Source organism: Pygocentrus nattereri, chromosome 25 (assembly GCF_015220715.1).
Source record: "Pygocentrus nattereri isolate fPygNat1 chromosome 25, fPygNat1.pri, whole genome shotgun sequence".
Taxonomy (NCBI): Eukaryota; Metazoa; Chordata; class Actinopteri; order Characiformes; family Serrasalmidae; genus Pygocentrus; species Pygocentrus nattereri.
Genome location: NC_051235.1, coordinates 17,949,496 through 17,973,842, shown reverse-complemented (window position 1 = coordinate 17,973,842; position 24,347 = coordinate 17,949,496). Strand labels below are relative to the sequence as shown.

At 38.1% G+C, this 24,347-nt stretch overlaps 1 protein-coding gene across 7 annotated transcripts in view; it reads left to right on the top strand.

Annotated features, from left to right (window-relative positions):
* The first annotated feature begins 1,159 nt into the window (after window positions 1-1,159).
* celf1 (cugbp, Elav-like family member 1) overlaps window positions 1,160-24,347 on the top strand; it is a 36,612-nt gene continuing 13,424 nt past the window's right edge. For 4 of the 7 annotated variants that reach the window (XM_017706192.2, XM_017706190.2, XM_017706191.2 and 1 more), the window contains exons 1-9: window positions 1,160-1,313; window positions 6,499-6,538; window positions 13,197-13,319; window positions 20,917-21,104; window positions 21,809-21,891; window positions 21,977-22,025; window positions 22,584-22,718; window positions 23,364-23,443; window positions 23,604-23,765. In XM_017706192.2, coding sequence (XP_017561681.1) covers window positions 13,216-13,319; window positions 20,917-21,104; window positions 21,809-21,891; window positions 21,977-22,025; window positions 22,584-22,718; window positions 23,364-23,443; window positions 23,604-23,765 — 801 coding nt within the window. In that variant the 5' untranslated portion in view covers window positions 1,160-1,313; window positions 6,499-6,538; window positions 13,197-13,215. The remainder of the gene's footprint in view (window positions 1,314-6,498; window positions 6,539-13,196; window positions 13,320-20,916; window positions 21,105-21,808; window positions 21,892-21,976; window positions 22,026-22,583; window positions 22,719-23,363; window positions 23,444-23,603; window positions 23,766-24,347) is intronic. The other 3 variants (XM_037534693.1, XM_037534694.1, XM_017706193.2) reach the window with 3 other exon arrangements.

The window sequence follows — 24,347 nt, the reverse complement described above, 5'->3', positions numbered from 1 at the left end:
AGTCAAGTTCTTCCACACCAAACTTGCTCATCATTGCTTTGTGCACTGGTGCACAGTCATGTTGGATCAGAAGGGGCCGTCCCCAAACTGTTCCCACAAAGTTGGGAGCATGAAATTGTCACAAATCTCTTGGTCTGCTGACCATTAAAAGTTCCTTTCACTGGAACTAAGGGGCCAAGCCCAACTTCTGAAAAATAACCCCACACCATAATCCCCCCTCCACCAAACTTTACACCTGGCACAATGCAGTCAGACAATTACTGTTCTCCTGGCAACCACCAAACTCTGACTCGTCCATCGGGTTCTTGGTTTTACACACCTGTGGCCAAGGAAGAGATTGGAACAGCTGAATTCAATGATTTGGATGGGTGAGTGAATACGTCTGGAAATATAGTGTATTTTCCACCACCGGGTCATCTGAACTACCATTACTGCTACACATATGCTTCATTATTCCCATAGAGAAAAACTGCTAAGGTTCTTATTTGGGCTTGTCAGTAACTATAACATGACACCCAACTTTAGAGTTCAGTAACTTCAGCGTGAATGGGGCTGGATATATGTAAATTAACTTTTTGTAACATCACAAAAACAGCAAATTCAGAACTGACAAAGTTTTGTCAGTGCATGGACTGTTTGCGCAAAACAAGCCGTCTTGACCAACATGCATTACACCAAACTCTCTTATTTGGAAAAAGAAAGAAAAAGTGTGGGAAAGTCGGTTTTTCACGAAATGTCCTTTGAAAGCCAAAAGCATCACCCGCCGCTTTGGCACAAAATGAATCGTTGAATCAGACGTTTGATTCAATAAACCGAACAAAATGAAAGAATCGGTTCTGTAAACTAAATCGAACTTTCCATCGCCACCGCCGACAAGCCTCCTTTGAATTTTATTGATTTCATTAACCACGTGACCAAAAGGTCCATTTCACACGAGGCGAGGGGGGGGGGGGCTTATATAACTCAGATTTAATCCTACGTAACTGTGTCTTTTGTTTAAAAAAAGTAAGATGAACTATGATTAATAATTCATATGCGACTGTGGGTGAGTAGTTTTCATAGAAAAGAGCACATTTCAAAAGTGTCTGCTAATAATGGCTCCACCCCATTCCCCTTTTAGACGTGTGGATGGTAAATGCAGGAAAGCCAGCCATTTTGCACTGTCCCTGCTAGAAAGTGGGCTGTCGTGGGAAGACGCTCTCAGTGAAAAATAATTAGCTGAAAAAACTCCCACAAGTATAGAAATCCATCCCCTTGTTTAGTATACCTATTGCCCTCACTCCAGTCATTTGAAAAGGGAGTGCACACCAGGGGTAAGTGTACTGAAATTTCTCCTCGTTATTCCATGCCCGCCTCCAGAGAAGCGCTGGCTAGCTCACCCACCAAATTAGCTAATTAGCCCGACAGCTAGCATCGCTAACTTGTTTACTTGTGGACTCTGTGCTCAGCCTACAACTAAGGTGCGTCACGGTGCGAAACACTAACTAACCGTCGACGAGAACGCGCTGGGGGACAGACTGACTGTACCTAGTTTGTGTCAGCTGGTCAATGTTGCTGGTTTGCAGGACAAATCGACTAAACTTCGTAATTCCGCACGTAGTTTCTAGGGGCAGTTGGTTAACCCTAGCTAGTTAACCTAGCTAGCTACACGGAGCTACGTCAAGTCTAGTTTACGACCTAGCTTATATTATGCCTCTTTACAACTACCTTATAACCGATAACGCGAATGTATCTGGCTCAATATGAACCTTTCAGGCAGTGGTCGCTTCAGCGCGGACGCCGGCTGGCTGGCGTTCCTCGAAAACGCACGGTCACAGTTAGCCTCATCCAGGCAGGCGCTGCAAATCAATAGGAAAGTTAAAGTGAGCAGCGGCTAAACGTATAAGCTAAGCGAGGCCCGCTGCTCTTTAACGTTCCCTCCGCCACACAAACGCTCCTCTCAGGCACGTTTCAGTTGGACCCGGCTCCGTTCAGACAACTCGAAACGACCAAAAAAGGCGTATTGTCGGTTTAATAGCCTGCACTGCTCAGTAAAGTCAGTAACTCGCTGTTGCTGGTTTTCTGTCCGCCCCCTCGGTGTAAGTATCTGGTCGATTCGCGACGCTAGCTTGCTGGCTAACCGAAAAGACTTGCCTCACACCCTTTCAGCGTTGCTCCACGCTGTCAAACGAAACAGAAAAAATAAGCGGTCGTGTTTACTGCTTATTTATTTACTTGCATGTTTCAATGCAAAGAACATATTAGGGTTTTTTTTTTAACAGTCTGAAGTGTTTAACGCGTTCCGTTTGTCGTTGGAGCAAAGCGTGGGGTGGTGGTCCCTGGCCTACTCGCTTGGGTAATGAGCAAGGCCTTATCGACATATGGTGAGAGTTCAGGATTATGAACCTTGAGAAGTAAAAGGATAGACACACTAGCTGTATTTCGTGATATCAGAATTTTAAGAGTCCACAGTGGGGAACATCAAGGCATTTCCTTGATGGTCCAGTGTGTCACGTGCGTAAGTGAACACATTGTTTCTTTATACATCGAAGTGTCCGTTAGGACAAGTAATGTTATATAAAGGTATATAATGTGAAATAAATCTTTGGGGGTGACACAGTTCCAGTTCTTGCTAGCTACTTGCAGCTCCTGTGCAAAAGTGTAGATGCAAACAGGTCGTCTGCATTTGGCGTAAGGGAAGATGGTACATATTTGATCTGTGAATTGCTCCTTTAAGGCATTGGCCTTACATACATAGTATATGCATCCATACATGCATTGTATAGAGTATTTATGGTTGTAGGACTAGTTTAAGTGTTATTGGTAAAACTGTCTTTATCAGCAGTTGCTTAGAACGAACATGTTGATTGCCATGTGTTAGCATTTGATAATTTCTACTGGTATTAAAAAAAAAAACCTAATACTTTCATTAGGCCCTCTTCTGTTAGAAGCACAGTATGAACATGTCCATTATCAGTAGCTGTCAGAGTTTATGATTTAGAGAGGACTTGACAGATTAATATTTAAAGCTCTACGGCTTTAAAGATGGGTAGTCTCGTTCCTCTTTTAAATGATACATACCAAAGAAGGCATGTTGATGTAGAGGGTGGTATATGACTCATGAAAGAAAGAAATGCCCCCCCCCCCCCCCCCCCCTATTTTTCAAACTAAAGTTTGTGTACCAGTTTCCTAACTAGAGTGTAAGTTTCCTTGGTTTACTACGTTTGTGGACAGTAAAATGTAGAATTTCAATTGTGCATATTTCAGTACCTGTATCATAAATCTGTTAAACTCATCGTCACATGTTTTTAGAGGAATTTTTTTTCTCTCCCCCATGTCTTACTGGTATTCATGTGTGCTTCTAGTCAGCTGACATACAAAGAATGGAAGTGAAATCCTAACAACTGGTTCAAGAAATCTTTCTGCACTGAGTGACTTTTATACTATATGTTTTAAAGCCCATGCTGAGTGTCAGTTGTGTTAGATGCACTATAAGCAAAAGGGATAGAGGAACTATCAAATCTCTGATGGGCGATGTTGCTGTAGCATACATGCATTACAGAGCAGGGAGACATTAAATGCTTTAAATGATTAACAGTTTTCAGTCTGAAGTTATCTTGCTAACTTCTGATTATGGCTAGAAAGTTGCCAGTTTTATTTTTTTATTTTATTTTTTTTTTTGGTGAGTTTGCAAAGTGTTCAGCACCTAAAGAACAGCTAAAAATACTAGGGCATATCTTATGTGCATGAATCTGTAGACCAATGTCAAGCCAAAGCCAAAATATTTCTTTTGTCAGGTAAAGACTTGAAATTCAGTCTACCCTCCTTCTTGAATTAAACATGGGTCTTTATACCTTGATAAAGACTTCAGATCTATGGGAGCAGACCTGTTACCTCTTGAAAAATGTAGTTCCATCTAGAAGTGTATTTAAGATCATACGTTTTTTTCCCCTAAGACACATTTTTAGTGAAACACAGTATTGGTGAAGGTCTCTGAGCTACTTGAGTGTTTTCCCTTGCTTGTAGTTGGGGGGTTTTGGAGAGAGAGATTTTGGTTAGTTGTTTTTTCCAACTTGCTGGTGCATCGTGACATAACCAAAAATCATATGTTTCAGAGGCAGGCAAAGGTCTTTACATTTCCAGTGTACATTATGATAAAAGACTTTTGTTTTAAATTATGCATCATGCTCAATATGGCCAGGGATGTAAACTTGCAGGGTTGACTTTAGCAGGTTTTTCAGTCATTATTGGGCAGTGCGGCAGTCGACAAGGCATTGGAATCAAAGATGCTTATTGCTGTGGTGACTGTACCAGCAGTGACCTTAAGTATTTCTGGACAGGAGTCTATGAGAGTACTGTTAGGGTTGTTTTTTTAAATCACATGCCTGCATCCAATATGCTCAAAAATGCAGTGAAATGTACCCTGTAATAGCTGGATATTGTTTGACCACCAAAGCTTTCAAGTGTTTTATTGCATAAACGTGCCTGGTTTGAGCCAAATTTCATATAAACAAAAATAATGCAGTTTCAGCATATGACTTCCATAAGTTGAGAGCAGTAACCATATGGGGCTCTCACTTTAATGCTCCTGGCAAAGTTGTATTAGATCCAGTTAGTTCATAGTGTTTGGTTTCTATGAAGTAATCTATGTGAAAAAACAAATTAAAGTTATATATCTTATTTGGTAGATTTTAAATGGCAACGTAGTGTCCACAGAGAAACTCAGCACCCAAGCAGATGGTTTTTAAGTGGTGTTTGCGTTAAGTGGAATGGCGACTAGGGAAGTGCCCAGTACCCAAGTAGTCAGTTAACTGTTCAAGGTGTCAGTATTCAAATCCAGATATTTGTTACGTTGCACACCAGATAGGCAGAGCAGAATATAGGCACTTAAATCACTGAATCCCTGTTCCAACATGAGGGCTGTAGCAGCTAATCACCATTAAACATCACTAATAAAAAAAAATTGTTGGCAATTAATCTAATGTTTTGTTCTCTTTATTTTCATTGCTTGATTAGAAAGGGAAAATACAGATGGCAAACACTATAGTACAAAGATATCAGTGACCTAGAAATTCAAAAATATGAAGGCAGTTCACTTTAGCATAATTTTCTGTGAGATGTGTAAATCAACTCACCTGTCATGATAGTGTGGTTATCACACATGAGCATCTACAGAGAAAAGCATTGCATTCAGCACAGCAAATGACGAAGCACAACACTGCTTAAACCCTATTAAAATATGCAGTAATCTCAAACTTTTTTTGTCCCATTCAAACAAAAAACTCTATGACCATTTTCCATATACTCTCCAGGGTATTGTTTTGATTGATTTAGATGAATATAGTGGGTGTTTATGTAGAAGTGCACCAGGATGAAATTTTTGGGCAAAAACTGAAATATGTTGATTAAAAATAAACTGTCTGGCTAACTAAATATAGTAGGTGACTTTTTTTTTTTTTTTTTTTTTCTATTAGGGTTCACCTTAGTAAGTTACATTACAGGCCATTGGCAGCCCTTACAGGGAAACTCCAGTCAGCCAGTAGAGACTTCTAGGGTCTAGAAGAACTTCCCACCATGTATGACTGCACATGCTTTAGTGTAAACAGGAGCTACAAAATAGGACGCCAAGTTATCAGTTATAATTACTGGCCAAAATTTTAATATCAGACCAATAATAAAGCCTTTTTCCCCCATTTATTGGCCAATAATGTATTTGCCACCTATATAGCACACTTTTCTTGTTTATTTGAAAGAGCATGGTGCAAAAGGAGTAATAATCCTTGTATTTTTGATTTGTTGGGTGATGCATTGTGTGTGTGACTTGAAATATTTTATTTTTGACAGACTATTGGCTGGACTTTTTTAATGATTAATTGAAGCTATGATAAAGTAACTTGTCAAACCTGACTGTAAAGTGAGCCTCTTGTTTATGGTTAAGGTCAAGTATAAAACATATAAAAATATTAAGCATGTTGTTAAGGACATGATTGAGAAGACAGATTGCACAGCTATAGCTAGACTAACAACTCAAGCTGCCTTAGCTAGAATTAAAATGATAGATTTCTATTCTTGATGTTAGTTTGTCAAAGTAACATTAGCTAGCATTAGCTTAACGTCCACTGAGGAGGGTGTGTATATATATATATATATATATATATGTGTGTGTATATGTATGTATATGTATGTATATGTGTGTGTAGCTCAGCTTTAAGGTCAGAGAAATTCTGTTTTCTAACTGATATTTTGTTGGGTCACATGCTTGAATTTTATTCTTGTCTGTTAATGATTAATCACAGACTAATGGCACTTGGTATCGATGAAATCAATCTGCCAAAGCTTGAATCATTATCTCTGCTACATCTTGGTGCATGTCAGGTTTGGCAGGGTTCACCATAGCTGACCCCTTATTTTCAGTTGCAGTAAAGTGAAGGTCAAAAAGTACAGGGAATGACAGGGTATAACCACAGGTGTGTAGTGATAAGCTGCCTCTGTTAAACTGAGCTTGTGTTCTTGTTTCAGGACAGAAGTGACATTTCATACGGGAAAGGCCACTTAAAGGGTAAGTAATTACTCTTGGTCTAGAATGTTTTTTTGTTTTTTTTTTTTAACTTTGCATCATGACCATCACAGTATAGGTTAAGGTACATGTGTATAATTAAGCTACTAAACAAAAAATATATTTTTTTTATTGAAGTCAGTTTTTGAGGGAAGAGCTTTTGGCCCAAATTAGTTTTACTTATGTTCATGTTCATATATTCATTTAAAAACATAGAACACACAATACATAACACAACACTCTCTAGCAAGGGTTTCTCAGTGCTTCTCATGCTAGAAATAAGAAATCTGGTGTAGTCCTTGTGCAGTCTGAAGATCTAGATGCAATGTCCACTGCTCTGCATTCTTGATCCAAATAAAAATTATCTGAGCAGAATTTGTCCGGGTTAGAAAGGAGGGCATTGTGCTCAGTGTTAAACTTTCATTCTTGTTATTCCCTTTTTGGCCTATGAGCTTACTGTAGGATATGAACAGACAATATCAGGTCATTACTAGTTATGTGACCTGCATATTGACACATGCTCTTGTTTTGCATCTTGCATTTGTTCTGTGAGCTGCTTGTAGGTTTACCCTGTGTGCTGTGGCAGAGCATGAAACAAAACTGCATGTAACTGATCAGGATTTTTAAAAAGCTGCTAGTCCTCTAAATTAAAAGACTAGCGGTTTCCTTGGTTACATGCTACCCCCTACACACAAGCACACACATACATGCACACCCACACGCACCACTTATGTGTAGCTGCCAGTCTACTAGACTGTTCTCCGTGGGTGGATTTTAGTCCTGCATGGCAACACCTCCATTATCTGGCACTGCGGGCTGGCTGTGCTGATTGAGTTTGTATGTGTCTGTGTGTTAATATTGGGCACTTCAGGTGTCTGGAAGAGTGATTTGATGTTTCTGTAGATGTGTAATTGTGTGTGTGTGTGTGTGGTTTGCAAAAGGGAGAATGTAGTTTGTTCTTTGTGTAAATTAGCGAGGAAGGTGTGGGAGCATATATAGTACTGTGCAAATTTCAGAGACCACCTTTGTTTAATTTTCAGTCAAAACAGCCATTAAGAATAGGTTAACTTTTCATGGGATACTTCTAAATGTATTAGATATATAATGATACACGTACATAATGGAATTTCAAAGGAAAGCAAGTGAATAAACATGACTTTCTTAAACTGAAGATCAAAAAAATTATTAACAAATTCAACTATGCAAGACCACCAAAACTATCACCACCGGATAAACAGTACTTAAAGAGATCGAACTATTGCATCAGATCTGGAAACAACCCTCAGGTGGTTGTTCGTTCATCCACTGTGAGAAGGCAACACTGTGGGTGTGAATGTATGTATAGCTGTCAAGCTTTTATTGAAAAAAGGAAATGGACAAAAAAAATGCATATCAAACAAAGAAGCCGCTGGCGTTCCCAAAACAATAGGCTGACCTCAATACCATTGTGTTTGAGATTACTTGGATTGTGAGATGCAGAATGCGTAATAGGCTTAGGTGGTATGGCGGTAATGAGGTATACCACGGTATGTAAAAATGGTGACAGCATTTCAAAATGACATGTCAAAAATCTATTCCATGTCTGAGCAAATGGGTAAAATTGGATTAATAAATGCCTTCCAACCATTTATATTTTAGAGGGCTCAGTGATTGGTGGTGTGGGAGCTGATCGACAAGTGACGCTAACAGAAAAGGGGGGGAAATCAGCATCAGAACCTACATTCTCTGGAGGCGCACACAAAGACAAATAGAATTTTTCTGTGGTGTGTGCAAACAGGTGTGAGAAATGGAAAACAAACGAAGCAGGAATCTGCTTCTTTGAAATTTCTCGTTCCACCTTAAATGGCGCAGCAGGTCGCTGAAGCCTGAAGCACCAGATGATAACTGCTGCACCATTTAAGGTGGAATGGGAAAATGTGAATAGGCAGGCAAGTTCAGCATTGTGGGGGGAAAAAAACGAACTTTGAGCTGCGCCAAAGTTGTTTATACAAGGACCATATGGCCATCATAAATATCATAACTGTCAGAGTGAAGCTAACGCTAACCAGCTCCACTCTAGCAGCACTGTTAAACATTTTTCAATTATATTGTAGGTGGTTCATTCATTGAATTATGGCTTGAAAATCATGCACGGTATTCTAATATTTTGTAACCTTGTAAAGTGAACTACTTTTTAAAAAATGTAGTTTTGAAATAACGCTAATGCAAGATAGCAGAACGTCATATAGAGTGTACCCCGGTAAAATGTCAGGAAGGTGTTAAGGTATGAAAAAATAGATACTGCCCAAGCCTAATGTGCAACCAACCTTGGAGGTGTGGAAGAATAAATCTGTCTTTTTAAACTTTTTAAATCAGCTTTTAAATCTCTCTGGTGTTTTTTTCCTAGTGTTGAAAAGTGAACTTGTACTTAATGACTTTTTTTTTTATACAATAAATAAAATAAATGCAGGGTGGTCTCTGACTTAACACTGTAAGGATGATGTGTGAACTTGGAGCAGGGATGTGTGTCAGAGTGCAGGCTCTTTTAAAGATGCCATCAATCACTCGCTGCTCTACTTTTTTGAGAAGCACGAGGCTCCAGAAATACACACACAGCAGTGTGTTCCACCAGAAGCTGTATCATTTTTCCCTCCAGAGTGAGCAGAGGGTCTCAAAAGAAACTCAGTGAGATTTCTGTTGTAAGTGCTTGTTGCCAGTTAAAGGCTGTTGTCCTGTTTTCACTGGCGACTCCAACTTTGTCCTTTTTGTTGTAGCTGAGTTGTGTATGTTTGTGCAGAGGGTGAAATAGAGACTAAATCTTCTGGTCTGGTTAGGTTTCATATCGCTTCATTACAAGTGCTCTGTAAACAGAGGCTTTATCACATGACTGTTTAGAAACATTGGCGATGAAGTGCAAACAGCATTAAATTGATGCCGTTTATACTGATAATGTAAACTGTTTACACTGACTTTAGAGGAACACAAGTATTGATAATGTACTCGTAATCCTATGAAATTACATTTATATATTTGCTGTAAAGATTTATTTAAAGTGCACTTTATGTAACTTTTTGATTCCAAGAATTTTCAGGACACTAAGCTTTGTGAAGTCTTTGCTCTTTTGCTGACTTGTACTGTTTTAACTGCAGTGAATGAAGTAAAAAAAAAAAGCTTTGTTTTGCATGTGAAGTTCAGGTGTTACATAAAACTAAATATCTAGGTCAGACAGAATCTTTTTTGTAGAACAATGTTCAGCGTTTTCCCTAAAAAGTTCATTAGCATGTCTTTTTTTTTATTTTTTTATTTTTTTTTATTTTATAACTTTATTCCATTTAGGGTTTGTTATTTTAAGCAGTCTCCCCACCCATGGTTGGACCATCAGGGTTTAAAAATAATACATTAAATAGGAATATTATGCATGTTTGGATGTTCCTCAGTACATGCATGATGGTGCAGAATGATGTGCATCTGTGGTCCTAATGTATCATTTGTATGCTGGATTTGTTTTAGGTAGTATGCCACTCTGCTTCAGCTCATCACAAGCTACAAGATGTTTCTCTGTCTCTACTTTGGGGCATACGTTTGGAAGAATACTTAGATAAAGGATTATCATCTGTAGAATTATTGAGAACAATATTGTTATTCATTTATAATTCATTTATAAAGTAGCACATGTTGCAGAGCTTTATCCTACAGTCTCCTTTTTTCCTCAGATGTTAATTTTATTATATATATAATTTTCCAACCAGGCTAGCTTCTAATATTTTATCATTTGTTACAATAGCCATGTTCCGAATAGATGGCATGTAGGTTTCTTGACTTCCAGTGGTTTTCTATATTTATTTAATTGGACACCAAAATATTGACAAACTGGCGTGTTGGTGCCCTTCTTCTGGACAAGCTTGTCCGTGTTACTCTGTACCATAGAGCAGTTCTCATGTACTGGAGTTTCTTTGTTCCATGAGCATGTACCTCAGTGTTCTTTGTCTGATGGAAACTCTGGTTTATAGTCTTTGCAAGTGATGCTTGGAGTATATACATGTGTTTATTAGTAAGGTTATGTTTGTATAGCCCAGTGGTTCTCAGCGTTGGTCTTGGAGTACGCCTATTTTTTTCTTACTCAAAATATACCCATTCCCACTAATCAGCTAATTAACAAGCCCTTGCTGAGTTGAAGTGGTTGTGAAATTGTTGAAATGAGTTTCCTATCCTCCAAGACCAGGATGGGGAAACCTGCTCTATAGCCTATAATTAGATGAAGTCTTTTTTTGTTGTATCAGATTTTGTAGTAACCATAAATGAGTAGTTTAAGCTACATGTAGATGTTGGGTTAGACTGTGCAGCTGCTTAAGGAGCAGTGTAATGTTGAGTTGTGTACTTACTTGCAGTATGTTTTCCCGTTCACATTTTAGAACTGAGCCAGGACATGCTAGTCACATTTAACAGAATGACAGCGTCTTGAATTTAATGTCTTTTGTAGTCAAAAAACCCCTGAATTATTAATTGGCACTGGTAACAGCAACTTGTAAGCCTTCATTGCTGAAAAAATAATGCAAGATTCAGGTCTAGACAGTGATTTTAAGGTATTTGGTCTTCACACCTTCTGACTGTGCACCATAAGTTATGTTGGCTGGGATAGCCTCTGGCCTTCTGAAAGGGCAAGCCTTGACACCCATCCTTTGATATTAATAGCATCACTTGTCTGGTGTGCTCCCCAAAAATCAAAATCTCAAGCTGTTTGAAATTGGTCTCAAGTATGTAGTACTCCTTGCCATGTTTACCCTCAAGTTGTATGCGTTTTAAGCAAGCATAAATTTTTCTTCCTTCACCAGAGTTGAATAAGGATTTAGACCAAGGCGAAGCTTTTGGGTGAAGGCTCTGAGTGGTGACAATTATGTCATTTTGTATTTAAGGCTGTAGGTCATGCATGTAATGATGAGATTCTTCAGTGTAAGCTTAGATTTTCTCTTTGTTCTATGTCTGGCAGCTGCATTACAGAGGGCAAGAGTTTTTGTTTTTAGTAGAACTCTTCTGACCATATGCTCATTCTTATCTTTCTCTCTACACCCTGACCAGGCTTGTGCAACCTTACATAGTCAAACCATGAATCAGATGACATGCGTCATGCAGCTGCCTTTAAAACATTAGGTCATTTTTATTTATATATATATATATATATATATATATATATATATATATATATATATATATATATATATATATATATATATATATATAAATATAAATATAAATATAATTTTTTTTCCCCCCTCTTCTTTAAGAGCTTTGTGATTTCTCCTAGAGGTGCATATGTTATTGAGCAAATGTCATTGAGTGCATTTACAAGCACTTAATAATATGAAAACTGCAGAAAATGAGATTTTGTCGGTAATCCGATCAACGCGTTTACATGCACTTAAGTAATCAGATAATGGGGAAACTCTGTGTTTACGTGAGCCAGGCTGTAGTCAGATTTCTGTTTTACACTTACAGAAGAAGACATGACGTAAACATAATGTAAATCTTCATGCCACGGCCATTTCTTTTTTTTCTTTTTTTTTTTTTTTTTTTTTTGGCAAACATTGCTTCACTTTACCTGAAAATGACAATGCATCATCTAGAAGACACAGGAAATTTTAATAATTTACACTCCAAAAATGTTTTGCTGCAATCTTGCAGCATCCAATGTCTGTTCTCACGCATGCGCAAATCCGATAGAAAGTGCATGTGACACTCCAATAAGAAGTCTGATTACTGAACTAAAATCAAGCTCTGTTGCAGATTCCTAGATCAGAGTATGGTGTTTACGTGACCATTTGAGTAATCTGATAATGATTGAGTTTATGTATAAGCACTCATTGAGGCTGAAGTAGTGCTACACAGACCTAAACACGAGAAATCTATATTGAATGAATTCAGTCTTCCAGATAATAAAAGGCTCTCTTAACCTTTTTTCAGTGTAGCCATAAAATGAAATTTCGCACCTGTTCCGTGTACCTTTTTGTTTTTCTTTATGTATTTATTTTTTACAATAGTAAAATATTTACATGAAAATGTATTGGATTTTCAAAACGAAGTTTAAAAGTTTCAGTAGTTTTTTTTTTTTTTTTTTTTTTAATGTGGAAGTAGAGTTTACTTAGAGTGCCTTAAATATAAAAAAATAGGCACTTTGCAACTGCATTGTATAGGAAGTACTTTTCTAGTTCCTGAAGCATTGGGATTATTTTGAGACACTTCATCCATCATTTCCTGTGCAGAGAGCATGAAGATACAACATGGATTGCATCATGTGCTTAGGAAAAGCATAAGTACATCAAATTAGCCCTGATCTGTGTGTTGTAAATGGTGGAATATCATTATTTCCGTATTGATTGTTCTTGGTTAGGGTGACATGCTTCCAGGAAGACTATGGCATTTTTTCCCCCCTTATGTCACCTTGTGATGAATATAGAATAAGCTCTGGACCCGAGCAAGTGCTTTTAATCTTGTCCTGTTGCATGTTTGTCTTGTCCAGTGTGCATGATTTTTACCGAACTCTTTGCATGTTATGTCAGATCTAGTCTTTTTTTTTTTTTTCTCTTTGTTATTCCCTGTCCACTGTTTGTATTTTCTTGTGTGTGTGTGTGTGTGTGTGTGTGTGAGTCTGATTGTGTGTCCTGTACTGTTTGGTGTGTTTCTGTAGCATTTATCAAAGACACTGGATGGATAGCATCGACGCTGAAGCTCTTTACCTGACCACCACGCAGCATGGGCAGCCTCAGTGCGAGCTTCCCCACACTGCTGTGGAGGTACCCAGCCTGGGGGGGTAAGAACTCTCATTCTCTATTTCTTTTGCCCCTGAAGGGTAAAATGTTTGTTTGTTTGTTTGTTTGTTTTTTGTTTACCCCCCAAGCACTTTCACAAAATCTGTAAAGGAAACTCCTTTTTTCTACCTCTGACATTACATGGCATAATGACTTATACCAGCGGATTTCATAGTGGTCAGTGATGCTCTCAGGTTGTTTGCCGAAGCTAACCTTTCGCGTTTTATGTAGACCATAGGCATTACAGCAAAGACTCTGATGTTTAGGTGACTCCAAATGTCCTATTTAAACATCAGCTAAATCTGACCTAGTGAAAGGACAGGTTGGCCTTGCCCGAATTTTAAATAGAGGGCTGAATATTATGTTCCACTTTAGTGTCAACAGAAATTCATTAAGTTGTTTGCTTAGAAAGGTTGGAGTTCTGGCTGGGTTCTTCTTGTGGTAGCAGGATTGCTTTACAAATTAGATTTTGTAGTCCTGAGACAGTCTTGCATCTCATTTTCAAGAAGAGCATTTAGTATACTATGTAATGGATAGAATGTGTTAAAAGTAGGAATGATGTAATGCTTGATGATGATAGATCAAGAGGATTCTACAACTTGTATATTTAAATCATGAGCCATTCTTCCCCTATTGTTTACTTGGATCTGTTGTTTTTGAGCAACTGTTGTGTCCTGTAGATTCAACTGTGTCCTGTAGTTTCCCTCACCACTAACCATGGTCTAACGGTTTACTCTGCCTTAGTCATATGACCCCAAATGGCCAATCCCCCCCCCCTCCTGTCCATAGCCAACTCACTACCCCCCCCATTTCTGAACAGTGCGTTGGTGGTGGCGCAGTGCCGGAACCTGATTGTGTCCTGAGGGTGCATCAGCACAGGGATTACCAGCGTGTTACTGGTTTCCATTCATTCCTGCCGTTCACTGGCGCTTATCAGCATCAATCTGACACTCTGTTTACCTGACGCTGCACTCCGTTCTGCTTGGGTAAGAGAAATGCTCACAAAAAAGTCCCCATCCATCAGCACTTTCCTTTGTGGAAGCAGGGGAGTAGCTTTTAGTGGCCCATCAAACCCCGGCCTGATTATCAGTCCCTGCCCAGTTACTGGTCGAGGCTTGAGTTTGTCACCCAGTACAGTGCTGAAGCAAGTGCTGTGTCTTTTTGCCCCATGTTGATTTGAGTTTGTTGTGTCTCCAGGTACTGGATTTTGGAGTTTGTTTCTCTGGGTTTTTTTCCCCCTGCTTCTGATCCTACTGATCAGCCTTGATGAGGTCAACATTTTGTTCTTCCACTCAGCCACACCGATGTTGCTTTTCACAAATACTGAATCTTAAGAGACATTTCACATAGCAGGCACTTGATGTGGCATTGCTGTCATTTGTACGTGTCAAGAACTCTACACTTCGTGGATTTGTTGTTCTGTTGAGGCTTCGTGCATTCATTTGAGGCGTGCCTGTCACACCTGGTCGGGGCACTGTTGAAGACAAAGTGGATTTGTGTTTGAGAAAAATGGCTTCCTTTAAGCTGGACTTTCTTCCAGAGATGATGGTGGACCACTGCAATCTGAACTCAAGTCCAGTGTGAGTACAGCCATCTTCAGTCTGTACTCAGGCTAAAAGCTAGATTTGTATGTCACATATGCTATGGGCAGCCTGATTACTTCTGGTTAGATATTGGTTGTCTGAATTCCTGTTGGGAACAGCTGATCTCCTTTTCAGTCCTAGCCAGTTTCACCTCAGTTTCAACCAGTGTTTCCTTTTAACTTTGTCAGCTCAAGCAAGAGTGCTTGAATGAGGGCTTTAAATGAATGTCTCTGAAAGCCAGTTCAAAAAGCTTAGTGTACTACTTTCTCAAGGGGTCAGCCCTCCCGCTTTTTTTTTTTTTTTTAATATAAATTTGGCAGTTTAAGAACAGGAGTATGGTTGCTATGCCGACTGGTGCTTTTTTGCTCACAGCAGAGCAGAGATAAAAATGACAGTGTGTCTCATGGCACAGGAAAATTTGGAAAAGTTTTACAAGTTCAGCAGCAGCTATGTAATTTGGATTTGGAGCTCCACAAATAAATCACACAGCCATTGTTTGGAGCAAGTAGTGAACTTGAAGTGATATGTGCCTTTATTTGTTTATGTACAGTACACTACTGCTAAATATATGTGCTCAACCTCTGACGGTTAGGTCAAATTTAACTCTATAGAACTAGAAAGGCTTGTTTCTATAGGTAAACAGTAGTAGGGCTGTTGATTTCATTATGTTAATTGCTGCAGTGTTACCATGAGGTCTGTTCAGTAGAGATGGCATATGTTTAGGTGGTTATCAATATTGGGCCGATATCAACAGAAAGCAGGAACGGCTATGGGGGGGGGTGTGTGTTTGATTAATTTCTCTATCAAATATAGACTGAAATGGCACACCCTCACACTGTGTGATGCGATGTGATGCTAACTGTATTTCATCCCTCAGGGTAATAGTATTTCAGGAGTTTGCGCCATAAAGCCTAGAATGGTAAAAATCTGGTCAGAGACTGTCAAACCTAAGAAATTCACTGATGGCTATAAAAATATGTTTCAGAATACTCAAAGGGGAATGTGAAAAGCTAGTACTGAGTGGGCCATATTTCTTTCAATAAATGTACCTTCCCTGAGAACTGACCTCATGTGCTGATGCTGCAAATGTAAATTTTGTTGCTAAAGTTTTTCATTTTAAGCCAGGCCTTACAAATGACTTGGGGGCACTTTGGGTCCTGAATAGGACTGCTAAATGAGGACTACATCTAATCTGGGGTGTTCTTCAGTGATGTTTTTCTAGTGTTCTGCTTAAAGTTTGTGCTGGTCTTGCATTTTTCACAATAATCTGTATAACATGGAGATGGGGAATAGCATTGTAACTGTTGCCTTATCTGATTTCTGTTGAATTTGTGTGGTTTGTCCTCTCACTGCATTATTCCACTTAATATATATTCTGTGTTTTTTGCTTGAGAAATTTACTTTTTTAGTATTTAGTTGTTGTTTTTTTTTTTAGAATTTTAGTACTCATTTAATTTGACTGGGGAGGGAAGAACATTTTAAAAGACTTCTATACAGAAGTGTGTTGTGGTTGTCATGTTTTGTGTTGTGGACAGACTTATCTATGTTTTCAGATGTATACATTTGACTCCGTTTGTTCCAGCTCAGATGAATTGGTGTTTCGAGCCCCTTTTTCACCGCAGGGCTTAACGGTTTTGAGCCCAGAGAATAACTGTTTCAGTGGCATATTCATATTTACGTGCTTCAGCACAGAACACTTGCAAACTATGCTTAGTGCGGTTTCCTTGCCAGGGTTAGCTAACCATGGTCAAAGCCGCAGAACCATCTGGGTGAGATGGCATAATGTTGCGTGTGTTTGGCTGTACATTTATGGCATTTTTGTTGCCTCATCTGGTGTTCTTTCAAGTCCAAAAACTGTCCATAAAACCTAACCCTTAAGACTGCCACAGATAAATGATGTCTGTGGTTTTGCCTGCTTTTTTTTTGTTAACATTATTTCTAAATGCTGCTATTTGTTAACATCCAATTTTTTGCATGTTAACTGCTACAAATTCTGAGAATGTTTGTCACAAACTACCAGTGATGGACAAAGCACACAATTCATGTACTTGAGTTAAAGTAGAGATACGGGTAAAATATTACTCCATTAAAAGTAGAAGTCTTCCATTTAGACCACCACTTGGGAAAGTACAAAAATATTTGCCTTCAAATGTACTTGAGTATTGAAAGTAAAAGGACTAATAGATTAATTATGGCTCTACTGTCCTTTTACCATTTGTGTAACAAGACTATTGCTTTTTCAACTCATTTTAGGTGAAAATACTCCAGTGTCGCTCTTGGTAAATCAATCTTTTAATAGAATGTCTTTTAATTAGTCTGACACTGTCTATTAAAACTATCATAAGCACAAAGCACTGAAGGCAAGCAATGTCCATTAGTTAGAACTGAGTGGCCCTGAAATCACTTTTTGCACAGACAGTTTCAGTTTTTTTTAAATAAAAATAAATTTAAGGTTAATAAAAACTTGTTTTAAACAGGTTCACAAATGTTTCCACTATATTGATCTGTAGGTCTCTGTTTTTGCTAGTTTATGTTTATAAACAAATTTACTATAAAATAGTGTTTGTATAAAGTCAGAAAAAAGATGCATCAGTCACAACTGCATATGTGTACATATTTCTGTATTGTGGTCTATTTAAACAAGGTCAGGTTAGTTCCATCATTTATGTTGAATCGACACTCCCACAATTTTAGTGTTGCTGCTGCACTGATGTTGAACCATGTATGTCCAACAAGCTCACAACAAAGTGTGCACTGTGCCCTGATTGGTGTTCTTGCATTGCACTTCTTTCGTTTTGACATGTTAAGTTTTTATACACACAAGTCAAAAGGAGTGACAGATTTCGCATAATGTAGTGGAGTAAAAAGTAAGGTATTTGACTTTGAGATGTAGTGGAGTGAAAGTAAAAAGTTGCCCAAAATGGAAATAATTCAGTAAAGTACAAATACACAATAAAACTACTTGAATACAGTAACGAATTACATTTCCTTAGTTACTGTCCACCACGGCAAACTACCATTTTGAATAAGACAACACATGCATATAAGAAATAAACAGGAATATAAGCCTCACGTTAGTTATCTGGCGGTACCATATATCTTAGCTAGCATGCCTGCAGCTCCACTGACCACGGGAGAGGTTCACCTCCACCTAACTGAAGCTTGACAGATGCAAGTTTAGAGGGGAAAAAAAATCTAGCCTTAAAGAGCAATGTTAATTGACTGGAATTAAGATGCTTAGTTGAATCAGATGTTCTATGGTGAGTGGAGCAGTTAGCCTGCTAGCCAGTGCCATGTGTAATTTTCTTTGGGATTTATTTTTTTTTGTCCTGATTTAGCAGCATAAAAAAGGTAAGTGTAATCAGTCTCATAAGTCCATGCTGACAAGGAAAGGCTCATTGTGGTTGTTTTACCATTAGGCTGTAATGAGGAAAAACGGCTGTTGTCACGGTCAGCAAATGATAGTCATCAGTAAGGCTAAAATCTGGATAATATCATTTTATATAGTGTGCATGTCAGTGATTATACAAAACTTTCTAAATGTTCTAAAGCTATTTGAGCTATTTTGTTACATATGTGACTTCTGACCCTTATAATTTTATACTGCCATGTCAGTATTTTGGAATCTTTCGAATTTGGCAACACGTAATTTAACAGGTCTTTTTCCATGAAGTAAAAATTCGTTTGAGCACATTTCAGAACGGCTGAAAACAGTTGCTGTTCTGCAGCGCATCCTACTGATTCTAAATACAGTGCCATCCTCACTGCCTTCTGTCTGAATGTGTAATCTGCCTTGATTGAACAAGTTGGTTCTGCCAGAGAATCGACAAAGGGAAAGATTTAGTCCTCATTTCTCTGACCGATCAATAAACTCCATTAATCTGGCTATTATCTGTCAGCTAGACTCTGCAAAGCCTGTGAGTGCTACACCATCTTAAAGCAGTTTGTCACGTCATGGCTCAGTTGATGCTGAAGACAGATTGGGAGCTTCAAGCTTGTCTATTAGAATCCCATTAACTGGAGTCTCTCTATCTTTATAACATGTTCTGCTGGGTTGTACCAGACGAAGCATATTAACTTTCGGTTCAGGGAGATCACAACAATAAAAAATCATGTGATCAGTCAAGTGATGCTGGTAGTTGAAAGGACTAAGTTTTAAAAATATCTGTTAAACTGTTTATAAAAAGTTTATTCAGTAGAGTTTTCAGTGAGCTCTGCATTGTGTTGCCTAGAAATATTACCTCACTCTTACCCAAGCTAGGCTTTGACATCACACCTTCCATTTCATGCGGTTTCGTATGACCTGTAGAAAAACTCACTCTATATTGTTTTAACTGCAGAACGTCTTGGTGTCTGCTGATAAATGAGATATACGTGTCCTTTTTTTTTTTTTTTTTTTTTTTTTTTTTTAAGTATTGCAGCAAACAATTTCAGGTTGAACTGGAGATGCCAAAACGCCTTTTTTTTTTTTTTTTTTTTTTTTTTTTTTTTTTTTTTTTTTTTTTTTTTACTCATCTGTATACTCAAGGTTTCAGAAAATCATGAATCTGAGTGATCACCACCTGCATTGTGACAGCTCCAATAATCATGTGTTAATAGCCCTTCCAACTAACTGGACATGTTCTGAGTTTATCAGATGCCTTATTTTCTTGCCTGTCATAGATTTAATCTCTTAACAGTCAAGCCTAATTCATGCAGTAAGTTGGCCTTTTTACGTTTTCTATGTTTAAAACTTAAATGTCAGCTGCAACAGCCCAACTAGTTGCTTAAGCCAGCATCAGAACTTTTTTCAAAGAATGATACCAAAGTATTTTAGAATTGACTCGAGCATACATTGTTGTAAGCGTTTTTTTTTTTTTTTTCCTTCAGTGCAAATGTTTTCAGTGTTCATTGTTTTATATTTGGAAATGCATTTTGAATGGATTTTGGTTATTTTCACGCTGCCGATACAGTACCCTTTTTTTTTTTTTTTTTTTTTTTTTTTTTTTTTCCCCACATTATTTTTGGTAAAGTGACCTGTGTCTAGCAAAATTCTAAGTCATGCTCCTGAACTGACCCACATGTGCAGAAGGACCCAGAGCCCTCCTGCGTACTCATCCAGCAAACAGTTGTCGTCTACCTTTCATTGGGATTAATAGAATCCTTTCACACAACCTCAAAATGAACCATGAAAACTGCTACTTTAAGCTTAAAGTATAAACAGCAAACGTTATGAACGTTGACAGAAAAGAGCAAAAATGCCGAATTTCTGTGCCTATTTTAATTGTGAAAGGTTTTTACGCAGGGAAAGAAAGATCTTTTGTTTACCTGCTGGAAAATGAATGCAAATTGAAAATGAAGTTGTTGGTTTCCCTGTGTGTGGTTTGTTTTGTTTGTTTGTTAACACGATGTCAAGAAAAAAAAAATCAGATTTGGACCTTTTACATGCAGTGTGATATATATATATATATATATATATATATATATATATATATATATATATATATATATATATATATATATATATATATATTATTATTATTATTATTATTATTATTATTATTATTATTATTATTATTATTAATTTTTTTTTTTTTTTTTTTTTTTAGCATTTGTGTGGCAAATTTAAAATTTATCATGCAGGCATATGAAAACAATAATTTATCTAAAAGGTTTGTTTTTAAATGAACAATCCCCCCCCCCCCCCCCCCTTCTTTCCCCATTTAATACATGATTGCATGTGGCTCGACTTGTCTCATCACCAGGCTGTGTTGCACAGAAAGCATATTTTAAGTAGGCCCTTTTTCCAGCTGAAACAGACATGATAATGATAAAAGCCTGGTCTAAATTTCAGTTGAACTGCCCACTGAATGCAACTCATATGTTTGTTGTCAAATAATACAAATGTCTGTGGTAATATGGCCACTACCTTTACGCCAATGTCTATAACCAGTTGACAGACTTTGCTTAAGTGTTCCTCATGGGACAGAGGTGATCTGAATTCGATTTCTTTTTTTTTTTTTCTCTTTCTTTTTAGAACCAAGAAGATGAATGGGACAATGGACCACCCGGACCAGCCAGACATCGATGCCATAAAGATGTTTGTAGGTCAGATCCCACGGTCCTGGTCAGAGGAGCAGTTGCGGGAGCTGTTTGAACCCTATGGTGCCGTCTACGAAATCAACGTCCTCCGAGACAGGAGTCAAAACCCCCCACAAAGCAAAGGTCAGAGACTGGTAGTTAAGGGTGTACTCCCACTAGGTGGTATGTACCATACCTTCGTTTGACTTGTTTTGATTGCTCCATACGTACTTGATGAAATTGGGCACGGTTCAATAGGACTCGTACATTAGGCATCTATTGTGATCGCTAACCATGCCCGAGCACAGAGCCTGAATGTGACGTCAATGATACCGTTGTCCCATTTTTCAGTTAAAAAATATTTAGGTTAATAATGGTTCTTGTTCTTACTTTATTGAAGAACATGAGTTATAGTCAGCAAGTAAAACTGCTCAGTATCAGTTGCCTCCATGAAAATGCTCTTATACATGCAGCAAAATTAATCAAAACTGCTGCATTGCATAAAAGATACTTATATTGAGCGAAACACCTCCAGATAATCCAGAGTAAGCACAGTCGTAAAACTACATTGTGCTGTGTGAGAGTGGTTTTCTTCAACACAGAAATCACAGAGATGATGGTACAAGGCAACTGGGCATAGTGCGAGTACGCTCTAAGGCGTGATGGTGATAAAGAGTTTACATATTTTACTTTGTACCTTTTATAACTGTTCTGAAAAGGTTTGATTAGTCCCAGATTGTTCATTTCTGTGGTGTCAGTGATGTGATATCAGCTCTTGTTGGTGAGCTTGTGCTAAATGGTGTTGGTTTTTGTTTGTTTTCTTACTTAAGTTCTCTGCCTGTTTTCAGGTTGTTGTTTTATCACATATTATACACGTAAATCAGCATTAGAAGCACAAAACGCCCTTCACAACATGAAAATTCTTCCAGGGGTGAGTAGACTGTAAGCATGTTGCAAATGAATCGGGAAATGAGCACAGACATTCACTTTTACTCTCAATTTGTCTTGTGTGGCAGATGCATCATCCCATTCAGATGAAGCCAGCAGACAGTGAGAAGAACAACTGTAAGTGTATAATGGATTTCTGTATACAATTGAGAAATTGGGATTGAAACAGGGCACTGTATTGATTTGGCATTTAATTTAGGTCAAAACATTGTGGTTGTAAACTGACTTGTAAACCTACATCAGATTGTGAGCGTTGTACTTAAATGTGTGAAATGCACTACTTTATCACTCCAAATGAAATTGAGCATATCAAAAATGGATAATGCTGAGTTGTTCCAGTTACAGTTATAAATTATATATATAATTACAATATAAAGTTGTTGACAATAGTATGATGTGATCATTGTAGTAGCTTACAGTATCCTGAAGCTCAAATTAAAACTTCAATACAATAAGCTACGTTTTGAGCAAATATGAAAAAGATTCGACTTGGCCAGTATTAGTTTAGATCGCAGTTTAAAAGCATGACAGATGCTGGCTTAAATCTGTTGAGTTGCCCTAGAAACCAGTTGTCTGGAAGACCAGCATTTTGTTCGTCTTCAGTCTGCTACTTCAGTTGAATAAATTAATAAAAATTAATATTAATTTGTCGTTCCTGCCCCCCATTTGTCTCAGCGGTAGAAGACAGAAAGCTGTTTATTGGGATGATCTCAAAGAAGTGCAACGAGAATGACATTCGGCTCATGTTCTCGCCATACGGTCAGATTGAGGAGTGCCGCATTCTCAGAGGGCCTGATGGACTAAGCCGCGGTAAGACATTCCGCCTGACTCCGCCTGTAAACGTCAACACCATTGCATGGCTGTTATTGAAATAAATAAATAAAAACAAGTGACTCCTCAATTCTGTTGAGCTGAAGTATGAAGTGAATTTTAAATTGTTTAAAATGCTTTAAATGCTTGCATTAAAATTGCATTACTTGTCTGAGTATTTCACATTTTCAAGTCAGTGATTGGTCATGTTTGATGTGTGTAACAGCCTTATAAAGGAATTTTTATAAATTTCCCTGACTTTCTTAACTTAATCACTGAGATGCAAATGAACACCTTCAGATTGGTTGGCTGTGAAATGGTTACTTCTAGAGAAATTTACTGGCTTGGCTTTCTTTATAATGGTGGTGATAGAAAAAGGGGCTGTGATGTCTACAGTGCAAATGTGGCCATTTTATTCACTATCCAGAACCACATGAGTCTTGAGTTTTTCTATGTAATGTTGACAACAATAAAATATAAAATAAAAAAAAGTTTGTACCCAGTAAAACTACCTTCCATTACAACATGTTTCAGGCCAAAATTCTCAAAATTATTGTAAATCTGAGAGAATTCCATTAATTAGTAATTAATACAAAACTGTCTCCTGTATGTATTCATTCATTACCTTCCCCTCTCTTTCTCTAGGTTGTGCCTTCGTCACATTCACAGCCAGACAGATGGCTCAGTCTGCCATAAAATCCATGCACCAGTCACAGACCATGGAGGTACTTGAGTTTGACTTGTGCCCATGTTTGAATAGTTTGTGTAACATTTTTTCTTGTGTCCTGTCTTTGGCTTTTTGACCGTGTTTTTCCCTTTATCTCTCTGAAGTAGTATGATTGCACAGTCCTTTAAGGTGGTCACCTAAAATGTTTTCTCAATCAGGGCTGTTCATCTCCAATCGTGGTGAAGTTTGCAGACACACAGAAGGATAAGGAACAGAAGCGCATGGCACAGCAGCTGCAACAGCAGATGCAGCAACTCAATGCTGTCTCCATGTGGGGAAACTTAACTGGTCTCAACTCTCTAGGCCCACAGTACCTTGCAGTGAGTACACTCAAGCACCACACCTATGCACCTATCTTTCACCTACAGCATAGGTCATAAATTGAAGCTTGCATCAAACTGCTGTCAGTTTGATCCACAAACAGCTGGAAATCTATTTCCTATAACACTGAGGCAGATGGAGGTAATCTGTTTGATTGTAGCACTGCATGAGCTATATGACCATGCACTCACTTTTGGACAGCATGCAATTAAAAACCTTGGTGTTAAGCACCTTAAATGCCCCAATTTACCTCAGCACCTTTCTGAATAGTTGAGCTTTTAAGATTTGAAAAAAATCTGTTTAATTCCATTAGAGTGGTTAGATTATCACTATCTCATACATGTATCTTTTTGCTGTGTTTTTGAAGTTTGTGTGTTTTTACACCTGGGCTACAGATCTACGTTTAGCCAACTTCAGCTCATCTTATTCAAATTCTGGCCTCTCAAATCTCCTACTGGTTCTTTCTGATTGACCTCATTAAAGCTCCTAGAGCCATTCGATTAGCATTTTTTTAGGCTGATGTCGATGTGGAGCCCTGTGTGAATGTGTTAGTGCTGCTCCATGGGTATGCTGTGAAAAAT